A 12479-nucleotide genomic window follows, 5' to 3' on the forward strand; every position below is an offset into this window, starting at 1 on the left:
TCTATAGCGAGAGTGGTCAGTATAACAAGTGGAGTTAATGCCATATACCCAGTTAAGATAATTTGCTAATTGATTTTCTTATTTACATTTCAATCGTAGTGATTTTGTTCATTATCATATATAGCTACATTTACGTACCCATTTGTAGCCACGGAATATGACGATACGTTTTTTATAGAGTTTCATGTGGGCGGCGCATGCGTCAGAGGTGTAATTGTTACACCTCTCTGTTTGCGCCGTCATTCCTTCTCGGGACTTGAGACCGTCTTGACATTACAGCGTAAGTCTTTCAAATGCGGCGAGTGTGTGTGTGTATATATATATATATATATATATATGTGTGTGTATGTGTGTGTGTGTGTAAATAAATATATATATTTATTTATATTTATATATATAAATATATATCTATTTATATTTATATATATACAGTATATGTATATATGTATATATTTGTATATATACATATAAATATATACACATATATTTATATTTATATATCTATAAATATATATGTTTATATACATATAAATATATATACATATATTTATAATTATATATCTATAAATATATATATATTTATATACATGTAAATATATATATGTATATATATATATTTATATATATTATATATACACAAATTATATATATGAACAATTCTTCTACTTCCTCATCCAAAGAAGCACACAACACTCGCAGCCAATCACCAAAATACCAACCACCAGCTTGAATAACCGCCCCCCAAGCAAAAAACCCGGAACAATGACAACGATGATATGATACTAATAAAAATGTTGATGACATCGCCAAGCTCTCTCTCTCTCTCTCTCTCCCTCCCTCTCTCGGGTCGGGAGACAAGTCGGGTCGGTTACCGCCGAGAGTGAAAGACTGACGGACAGACAGAAGCCTGACCAAACCGAGCTGTCATCTACCGGGCATCGAGGAGCAGACGTCATTGGGTCACCAAATCAACCGCCGATCAGAAGTCTCCCAACTCTTCCGGAACTTTTGCCTTTCAGTTGGCTGCAATTGGATAGAATGCTACGGTAATATTCTATGTTGCTTCGATGTTGATTTCTATATTTTAGTTATGGATTACGATGATTTCCTAAGTTGTTTCTATGTTGATTTCCATATTTTAGTTCTGGGTTACGTTGCATTTCGGTAGAACGCTACGGTAATATTCTATATTATTTTTCTGTATTTTAGTTTTGGATTGCGTTGCATTTGGATAGAAAGCTACGGCAATATTCTATATTTCTATGTTGATTTCCATCTTTTAGTTCTGGGTTACGTTGCATTTCGGTAGAACGCTACGGTAATATTCTATATTATTTTTCTATATTTTAGTTTTGGATTGCGTTGCATTTGGATAGGATGCTGCGGTAATATTCTATGTTGCTTCGATGTTGATTTCCATATTTTAGTTCTGGGTTACGTTGCGTTTCGGTAGAACGCTACGGTAATATTCTATATTATTTTTCTATATTTTATTTTTGGATTGCGTTGCATTTGGATAGGATGCTGCGGTAATATTCTATGTTGCTTCGATGTTGATTTCCATATTTTAGTTCTGGGTTATGTTGCATTTCGGTAGAACGCTACGGTAATATTCTATATTATTTTTCTATATCTTAGTTTTGGATTGCGTTGCATTTGGATAGGATGCTACGGTAATATTCTATGTTGCTTCTATGTTGATTTCCATATTTTAGTTCTGGGTTACGTTGCATTTCGGTAGAACGCTACGGTAATATTCTATATTATTTTTCTATATTTTAGTTTTGGATTGCGTTGCATTTGGATAGGATGCTGCGGTAATATTCTATGTTGCTTCGATGTTGATTTCCATATTTTAGTTCTGGGTTATGTTGCATTTCGGTAGAACGCTACGGTAATATTCTATATTATTTTTCTATATCTTAGTTTTGGATTGCGTTGCATTTGGATAGGATGCTACGGTAATATTCTATGTTGCTTCTATGTTGATTTCCATATTTTAGTTCTGGGTTACGTTGCATTTCGGTAGAACGCTACGGTAATATTCTATATTATTTTTCTGTATTTTAGTTTTGGATTGCGTTGCATTTGGATAGGATGCTATATTCTATGTTGCTTCTATGTTGATTTCCATATTTTAGTTCTGGGTTACGTTGCATTTCGGTAGAACGCTACGGTAATATTCTATATTATTTTTCTATATCTTAGTTTTGGATTGCGTTGCATTTGGATAGGATGCTACGGAAATATTCTATGTTGCTTCTATGTTGATTTCCATATTTTAGTTCTGGGTTACGTTGCATTTCGGTAGAACGCTACGGTAATATTCTATATTATTTTTCTATTTTTAGTTTTGGATTGCGTTGCATTTGGATAGGATGCTGCGGTAATATTCTATGTTGCTTCGATGTTGATTTCCATATTTTAGTTCTGGGTTATGTTGCATTTCGGTAGAACGCTACGGTAATATTCTATATTATTTTTCTATATCTTAGTTTTGGATTGCGTTGCATTTGGATAGGATGCTACGGTAATATTCTATGTTGCTTCTATGTTGATTACCATATTTTAGTTCTGGGTTACGTTGCATTTCGGTAGAACGCTACGGTAATATTCTATATTATTTTCTATATTTTAGTTTTGGATTGCGTTGCATTTGGATAGGATGCTGCGGTAATATTCTATGTTGCTTCGATGTTGATTTCCATATTTTAGTTCTGGGTTATGTTGCATTTCGGTAGAACGCTACGGTAATATTCTATATTATTTTTCTATATCTTAGTTTTGGATTGCGTTGCATTTGGATAGGATGCTACGGTAATATTCTATGTTGCTTCTATGTTGATTTCCATATTTTAGTTCTGGATTACGTTGCATTTCGGTAGAACGCTACGGTAATATTCTATATTATTTTTCTATATTTTGGTTGTGGATTACGTTGCATTTCGAAATAATATTCTATGTTGCTTCTCAGTTTATTTCTATATTTTAGTTATGGATTACGTTTATTTTCTATATTGTTTCTAGATTTATTTCTATATTTTAATAATGGATTACGTTGCATTACGATAGAAAGCTACGGTAATATTCTATGTTGTTTTTCTATGTTTATTTATATATTTTAGTTATGGATTACCTTGATTTTCTATGCTGTTTCTATGTTCATTTCTATATTTAGTTATGGATTACGTTGCATTTCGATAGAGAGCTACGGTAATATTCTATATTTCTATGTTTATTTCTATATTTTAGTTCTGGATTCCGTTGCATTTCGATAGAAAGCTACGGTAATATTCTATTTTTCTATGTATATTTCTATATTTTAGTTCTGGATTACGTTGCATTACGATAGAAAGCTACGGTAATATTCTATATTTTTTATATATTTTAGTTTTGTTTTGCATTTCGATGTTTATTTTTATATTTTTAGTTATGGATTACGTTGATTTTCTATGCTGTTTCTATGTTCATTTCTATATTTAGTTATGGATTACGTTGCATTTCGATAGAAAGCTACGGTAATATTCTATATTTCTATGTTTATTTCTATATTTTAGTTCTGGATTACGTTGCATTTCGATAGAAAGCTACGGTAATATTTTTTTATATATTTTAGTTCTGGATTTTGCATTTCGATATGTAATATTTCTATATTTTAGTTCTGGATTACGTTGCATTTCGATAGAAAGCTACGGTAATATTCTCTATATTTTTATTTTAGTTCTGGATATTTTAGTTCTGGTAATTCCGTTTTTATATATTTTAGTTTTGGATTACGTTTCGATAGAAAGCTACGGTAATGCTCTATATTTTTTATATATTTTAGTTTTGGATTACGTTGCATTTCGATAGAAAGCTACGGTAATGCTCTATATTTTTTATATATTTTAGTTTTGGATTACGTTGCATTTCGATAGAAAGCTACGGTAATGCTCTATATTTTTATATATTTTAGTTTTGGATTCCGTTGCATTTCGATAGAAAGCTACGGTAATATTCTATATTTTTATATATTTTAGTTCTGGATTACGTTGCATTTCGATAGAAAGCTACGGTAATATTCTATTTTTCTATTTTTATTTCTATATTTTAGTTTGGAGTTTTGGATTACGTTGCAATTTCGATATATTTCTATATTTTAGTTCTGGATTACGTTGCATTTCGATAAAAGCTCTATATTTTTTTTCTATATATTTCTATATTTTAGTTCTGGATTACGTTGCATTTCGATAGAAAGCTACGGTAATATTCTATTTTTTTGTATATATTTTTAGTTTTGGATTACGTTGCATTTCGATAGAAAGCTGTATATTTCTATATTTTAGTTCTGTAACGTTGCATTTCTATATTTTTATTTTTCTATGTATATTTCTATTTTTAGTTTTGGATTACGTTGCATTTCGATAGAAATATTCTATTTTTCTATGGTAATTGCATTTCTATATTTTTTTTTCTATATATTTTATTTTTGGATTACGTTGCATTTCGATAGAAAGCTACGGTAATATTCTATTTTTCTATATTTCTATTTTTAGTTCTATATTTTAGTTCTGGTATTCCGTTGCATTTCGATTACGTTGCATTTCGATAGAAAGCTACGGTAATATTCTATTTTTCTATGTATATTTCTATATTTTAGTTCTGGATTACGTTGCATTTCGATAGAAAGCTACGGTAATATTCTATTTTTCTATGTATATTTCTATATTTTAGTTCTGGATTACGTTGCATTTCGATAGAAAGCTACGGTAATTTTTCTATTCTATTTTTTTTAGTTCTGGATTACTTGCATTTCGTATATTTCTTTTTATATTTTAGTTCTGGATTACGTTGCATTTCGATAGAAAGCTGCGGTAATGCTCTAATTTTTTATATATTTTAGTTCTCTTTATTTTTATATATTTTAGTTTTGGATTACGTTGCATTTCGATAGAAAGCTACGGTAATATTCTATTTTTCTATGTATATTTCTATATTTTAGTTCTGGATTACGTTGCATTTCGATAGAAAGCTACGGTAATGCTCTATATTTTTTTCTATATTTTAGTTCTGGATTACGTTGCATTTCGATAGAAAGCTACGGTAATGCTCTATATTTTTTATATATTTTAGTTCTGGATTACGTTGCGTTTCGATAGAAAGCTACGGTAATGCTCTATATTTTTTATATATTTTAGTTCTGGATTCCGTTGCATTTCGATAGAAAGCTACGGTAATATTCTATTTTTCTATGTATATTTCTATATTTTAGTTCTGGATTACGTTGCATTTCGATAGAAAGCTACGGTAATGCTCTATATTTTTTATATATTTTAGTTTTGGATTACGTTGCATTTCGATAGAAAGCTACGGTAATATTCTATTTTTCTATGTATATTTCTATATTTTAGTTCTGGATTACGTTGCATTTCGATAGAAAACTACGGTAATGCTCTATATTTTTTATATATTTTAGTTCTGGATTCCGTTGCATTTCGATAGAAAGCTACGGTAATATTCTATTTTTCTATGTATATTTCTATATTTTAGTTCTGGATTACGTTGCATTTCGATAGAAAGCTACGGTAATGCTCTATATTTTTTATATATTTTAGTTTTGGATTACGTTGCATTTCGATAGAAAGCTACGGTAATATTCTATTTTTCTATGTATATTTCTATATTTTAGTTCTGGATTACGTTGCATTTCGATAGAAAGCTACGGTAATGCTCTATATTTTTTTCTATATTTTAGTTTTGGATTACGTTGCATTTTTTTCGATTACGTTGCATTTCGATAGAAAGCTCTATATTTTTATATATTTTAGTTCTGGATAATTTCGATAGAAAGCTCTATATTTTTTTTATATTTTAGTTCTGGATTACGTTGCATTTCGATAGAAAGCTACGGTAATGCTCTATATTTTTTATATATTTTAGTTTTGGATTACGTTGCATTTCGATAGAAAGCTACGGTAATATTCTATTTTTCTATGTATATTTCTATATTTTAGTTCTGGATTACGTTGCATTTCGATAGAAAGCTACGGTAATGCTCTATATTTTTATATATTTTAGTTTTGGATTACGTTGCATTTCGATAGAAAGCTACGGTAATATTTTTAGTTCTGGATTATTTTTCTATGTATATTTTTATATTTTAGTTTTGGATTCCGTTGCATTTCGATAGAAAGCTACGGTAATATTCTTTTCTATATTTTTATTTTATTCTGGATTCCGTTTTTCGATAAAAGCTACGGTAATTCTGGATTTGGTTGCATTTCGATAGAAAGCTACGGTAATATTTTTTATTTTTCTATGTATATTTCTATATTTTATATTCTGGTTCTGGATTACGTTGCATTTCGATAGAAAGCTACGGTAATGCTCTATATTTTTTTCTATATTTTAGTTTTGGATTACGTTGCATTTCGATAGAAAGCTACGGTAATGCTCTATATTTTTTTCTATATACTAGTTCTGGATTCCGTTGCATTTCGGTAGAAAGCTACGGCAATATTCTATATTGTTTCTATGTTTATTTCTATATTTTTATTATGGATTACGTTGATTTTTCTGTTTTTTTCTGTGTTGATTTCTACATTTTAGTTATGGATTACGTTGCATTTGGATAGAATGCTACGGTAATATTCTATGTTGCTTCTATGATTATTTCTATATTTTAGTTATGGATTACGATGATTTTCTATATTGTTTCTATGTATATTTCTATATTTTAATTCTGGATTACGTTGCATTTCGATAGAAAGCTACGGTAATATTCTATGTGGTTTCTATAGTTTTTTCTATATTTTAGTTACGGATTACGTTGATTTTCTATGTTGTTTCTATGTTTATTTCTATATTTTAGTTATGGATTACGTTGCATTTCGATAGAAAGCCACGATATTTTTCTATGTCGTTTATATGCCCATTTCTATATTTAAGTTCTTGATTACGTTAAGTATTGCTTTAACTAGTTAATATTTTCAGTTTCATATTATCTTTATTTTTATTCATTTTCATTTTTATTTCTCTAAGCTACCGTTCTATATCGTTTCTATATTTCTATTTTTCTTTCTATATTTACCTCTATCTACGTTCTGGGTCATGCTAAGTATTGCTTAAAAAAACTAGTTAATGTTTCGATTTCTTCAGATTTTAACGATTTGCATTTATTTCCTTTTTTTTATTTGTCTAAGCTATCTTTCTATATTTTTTCTATGTTTATTTCTATATTTTAATATATTTACATTGCGGTTTACGTTAAGTATTAACTAAACATAGATTAACGTTAATTTTTTTTCTATTTATTTTGTTTTATCTGCTTTTCCAAAGTCACGGTAATTTTTCTATGTTGTTTCTATATCTGTTTCTATATTTTAGTCTATCAACGTTAGCTATATCAAATAAAGTAGCTGTTTTAATTTTTTATGATTTTTATCTTTTTATTTTTTATCTATTTTTTCTTTTTTTTTATTTGCCTAAGGTACAGTTCCATATCATTTCTATATTTCTTTCTATATTTAAGTATATCTACGCCTTTGGTTTATAATAAGCATTGCCCAAACGTTGATTAATATTCAATTTTTTCCTCGGTTTATTACTATTTTTATTTTATATTATTTATATTTTTACATATATCTAAATTCTGGGTTATGTCAAGTATTCCTTAAACTAGTTAAGGACATTTTTTTTATTATTTTTATTTTTATTAATTTTCCCTTTTTTTAATTTCTATAAGCTACCGTTCTATATTATTTATATTTTTATTTTTAGGCTTACATAGAAATAAACATAAGTTCTGGTTTATGTCAAGTATTATCTAAATGTAATTTTACGCTTAATTTTTTCATTTTTTATTTATTTGCATTTCGAAAGAAAGTGACGATAATTTTCTAATTTTATTTCTATGTTCAAGTATATCTACGTTATGTTATAGTTAATATTTTGATTTTTTAAATTATTTTGATTTTTGTTTATTATCCTTTTAATTTCACATATTTCTGTCTATACTTACTTTTATTTACGTTCTTGGACGTGTTAAGTATCGTCTGAATGTTGATGTATGTATACTTTTTTTATTTATTTTGCTTTTTATATATCTGCATTTCGAAAATGAAGGTAATTTTCTATGATGTTTCAATGATTATTTCTATGTTTTAATTTTATTTAAGTTTTTCGGTTTATTAAGATTTTTTTAATATATTTGCTTTTTTTTTATTTTCCTAAGCAAGAGACAGCTCTTTTTTCTTGTTATGTAAAGGATTATTTCAACGTATTATTATTAAAGGTTTCAGATTATTTTTATTAATATTTAATAAATTTTTTTATAGGTCAACTGTATTAATATTTTTAATTTTGACTAGTTTTGGTTGAATCTTCATTTACGTTTAAATTTAAAGAGCAGAAAAATGGAGTATCTAGAAGGCACATGATCTCACGTGTTTTGATTTTCGTCCCATTTTTGAACTTTCAAAAATAAAACAAAAATACGAAGCAAAAAAATAAATTAGAAAATGTATTCACTTTGACATTTGCTACCTTTTAATTTGTTACAGTGAAAGGAATGTAATTTTGGCCGCATCGCATATAATTCTGAATAAGATTTTAAAAATTCAAAATGGAGAATATCTGACATTCAAAATGTGCAATGACTTTGCTACTAGAAACACGTAACCCCAGAATAAGTTTCACAGTAGGGAGAGGAGAAGTAATTTTCGTTTTCCAGTGTACAATACGACCAGGTCAAGGCGTTTTAGTACCATCTATGCTTCAGATTTATTTTTTTTTTTTTTTATAAAGTTTTACATTTAAATTTCATATTTGCCAAGTTATGGTAATCTTACATAAATACAGGTCACATGTTTTTTCTTTTAACTCCGATACTATAGCTTTGCAGAAATATTAATTTTCTAACCTATCCTAATACGGAAAATTTATAGATATAAATTGTCTATTATATTCTATTATATTTTATTAAAGACTGAAATATTTCAGAAGGTTAAACTAACCTTGATAAAATATACAATCTATCAATAGTACTTACAACCACAATTATAGTTACATTGACATTTTTAAGCTTTAAAGTGTTACATTTATTTCACGAATGCCTAAGTTTCAGGAAGCATAATCTAACATCAATACAAAAAAAAGAAGTCCTTATGTATTTAGATTACGTAATGAGTATTCTAAAACCCTCGATCTTTTTCGGCTGAAGGACCACCTAGCTTCCGGTCAGGAAATCTTTGGCCCACGTGTGACAGTGAATGAGCATAATTGCTTTCTGTTTCAGAACTGTAACTTTATTTAATTGAAAGAATTTCATTAAAGATCTTTTTAATTTGATAGATGCAAGAGAGGCGAAACTCACTTAATTTACAGCATTTTACTGTAAAAATATCCAGTAAATAAAAGATCTGTAATCAGTTTTTAACGGGTCTGAAGAGCAATGCTCAATTGCTTGCAGAGGAGTAATTGTCTACCAGTTCAAAAATACAGCTGGTATCTAGAGATAAAAGAATAACATAAAAAATGTTTTTTGTTTACAGAGGCATTAACAAAGTAATTGTTTTTTTTTTATTTCTTTGCTTCTTAGATCACCTCTACCAACTATGGACAAGGAACACACTGAAGATGTTCCGAGAACTTTATCAGTAAGTGCCTAATCTTTTATTATTATTATTATTATTATTATTATTATTATTATTATTATTATTATTATTATTATTATTATTATTATTATTGAAAGAAATCGCTGCATCAGCTGCACTGATCTTGTATAGAGTCTATATAAGATCAATGCAGCTGATGCGGTGATTTCTTTCAATAGTAATTGTTTGAGAGAGGATCTGTTGCCAATAATATTATTATTATTATTACTATTATTATTATTATTATTATTATTATTATTATTATTATTATTATTATTATTATTATTAAAATAAAAATCTGATTATTATTATTATTATTATTATTATTATTATTATTATTATTATTATTATTATTAAAATAAAAATCTTATTAGTTTGTTGTCATTTTACATAATTTTTAAAACTAGGTCAGTTTTCCTTACTAGTATAAATAATAATAATTAATTCATTACGGCTTTATTTCCAAAATCTAGTTCTCGCTGTACGTCAAGAGATGTCGATTATTAATTATGATGAATGCATTATAATGCAAAGTTCCGTAGCTTTCATATTTTCGGTCTGAATGTCTGCCACATAACAGATGAATCTTGACGTTACATTATTCAATACGTGTACTGTACGAGAAACTTGATTCTCCTATACATTTTTAAACATTTCTGCGTCACTGAATGACTTTACGAGTCGTGTTTTTTAAAATCAATTTTCCATCTGAATTTTTTTTTTCATAATCATTATATTTTCCACATATCTGCCCTGAAAATAATTCTTTTATGTTTGATTTATTTCAGAAAAAATCTGTTAAGCTTAATATTCTTTTAGATTTTTGTGCCTCGGGTATGACTTTGCGAATTGTGTTTTTCGAAAATTAATTTCCATTTAAAATTGATTAAAATGATTTTCTTAAGTTCCATATTTTTTCTTTAAACTTACTAACAAACTTATATATTTGTGTATATATGTGTGTGTATATATGTGTGTGAGTGTATATATATATATGTATATATATATATATATATATATATATATATATATATATATATATATATATATATCTAATCTTTCAGCCTCATGACTTTAGCTAACCTTTCTTTCCTGAAACATTATCAACTTCATTTGAACAATTTTTTTTAATGGTTGTTTTTTCCTTAACGTTTGAATTTATATTAAGGTTTCTGCCCGATTCCAGACACCCGTGGTGTTGTTCTTCGTCGCATCCCTGATCCTGTTGATGGCGGACCTCGGATTGATGTTTTGGCTGGCTTGCGTCAAGTACCGCATCCGCTTCTGGAAGATGAAGAAAACGGTGACCATCACCCCGGACGACGAGAAAAACAACAGGAAGAACAGAAACAAGAGAAACAACGTGAGCGACAACGCGGACAACGACATGAACCACATGAGCAACAACGCGAACAACGACGTGAACCACATGAGCAACAACGCGAACAACGACGTGAGCCACATGAGCAACAACGCGAACAACAACATGAGCCACATGAGCAACAACGCGAACAACAACATGAGTCACATGAGCAACAACGCGAACAACAACGTGCACCACATGAGCAACAACATGAACCACATGCGCAACAACATGCACAACAACGTTCCAAACAACATGCACAACAGCATTCCAAACAACATGCACAACAACGTTCCAAACAACATGCACAACAGCATTCCAAACAACATGCACAACAACGTTCCAAACAACATGCACAACAACGTTCCAAACAACATACACCACATCAGCAGCCAAAACAACATACGCCGCATCAGCAGCCCCGACAACATACACCACATCAGCAGCCTCAACATGTACAGCAACCGCGTCCACCACATGAACAACCACGTGGCCAGCCGCAACAACAACATGAACAACCACATAATCAACCGCAACAACAACATGAACAACCACATGACCAACCGCATCAACAACATGTACAACCAAGTGGCCAACCGCAACAACAACATGAACAACCACATGATCAACCGCAACAACAACATGAACAACCTCATAAACAACATGCACAACAACAACTTGAGAGGTGTCGATAACCGAGGCTTTGTCGGCACTAGTAAAGTAAGTACGATTTGATTATTAAGAAGGGGTCTGATATATTATAGACATGGATGGTCACCCGTCCAGATGCTGTACTGACTAGTTGTTGTTTGACTTTACTAAGGAGGAAAGGTTACTGTATGTTATTTCATACTTGAAACTTATCTTTATTCGTCAATGACATAGGAAAAGTATTCAGAGAATATTATGTATACATACATACATACATACATATATATATATATATATATATATATTGGAGAAAGGTCTTCCAGGACAGATGAGAAACAGGCGAAGCTGATTGGTTATCAGCCTCCTCCCTCCGCCCGACATGCTTCAAGAATGTGAGATAACTCTCACATTCCTTCGCCTTTATCCCTATTCTTTCTACTCTTCATTGCTATTTGTATTCATTTCGTTTAGTGTTCCGTTTATGTAGTGGTCTACTGTTTATCTTTCTTCTTCAAATCTCCCTTTTTCCTGTATACCTGCGTTTCTTTTGGGTACTGGATGTGGAGGAGATTATGTATGTGTGTATGCAAGTATATAACTGAATAAAAGAAAATATTTGTATACATATAATGTACATGTATATGTATATATATTCATATATATACTGTACACACATATAAAATATATATATATATATATATATATATATATATATATATATATATATATATATATATATATATATATATATATACTCTATAAATATCTTTATGTGTCTCTGTGTTTATGTACACTCTTAACTATATTGTATGTTCCTGTTGATGGTAATCTTG

The 12479-nt window shown here is 29.3% G+C and overlaps 1 protein-coding gene across 2 annotated transcripts in view; it reads left to right on the plus strand.

Moving 5' to 3' along the window:
- The first annotated feature begins 248 nt into the window (after window positions 1-248).
- LOC136846811 (GATA zinc finger domain-containing protein 14-like) overlaps window positions 249-12479 on the plus strand; it is a 13821-nt gene continuing 1590 nt past the window's right edge. The window contains exons 1-4 of one of the 2 annotated variants that reach the window (XM_067118064.1): window positions 249-280; window positions 681-1046; window positions 9578-9635; window positions 10819-11715. In XM_067118064.1, the coding sequence (XP_066974165.1) occupies window positions 1039-1046; window positions 9578-9635; window positions 10819-11715 (963 nt within the window). In that variant the 5' untranslated portion in view covers window positions 249-280; window positions 681-1038. Of the gene's footprint in view, window positions 281-680; window positions 1047-2801; window positions 2818-9577; window positions 9636-10818; window positions 11716-12479 lie in introns of those variants that run through there. The other variant, XM_067118065.1, reaches the window with a different exon arrangement.

Source organism: Macrobrachium rosenbergii, chromosome 15 (assembly GCF_040412425.1).
Source record: "Macrobrachium rosenbergii isolate ZJJX-2024 chromosome 15, ASM4041242v1, whole genome shotgun sequence".
NCBI lineage: Eukaryota > Metazoa > Arthropoda > Malacostraca > Decapoda > Palaemonidae > Macrobrachium > Macrobrachium rosenbergii.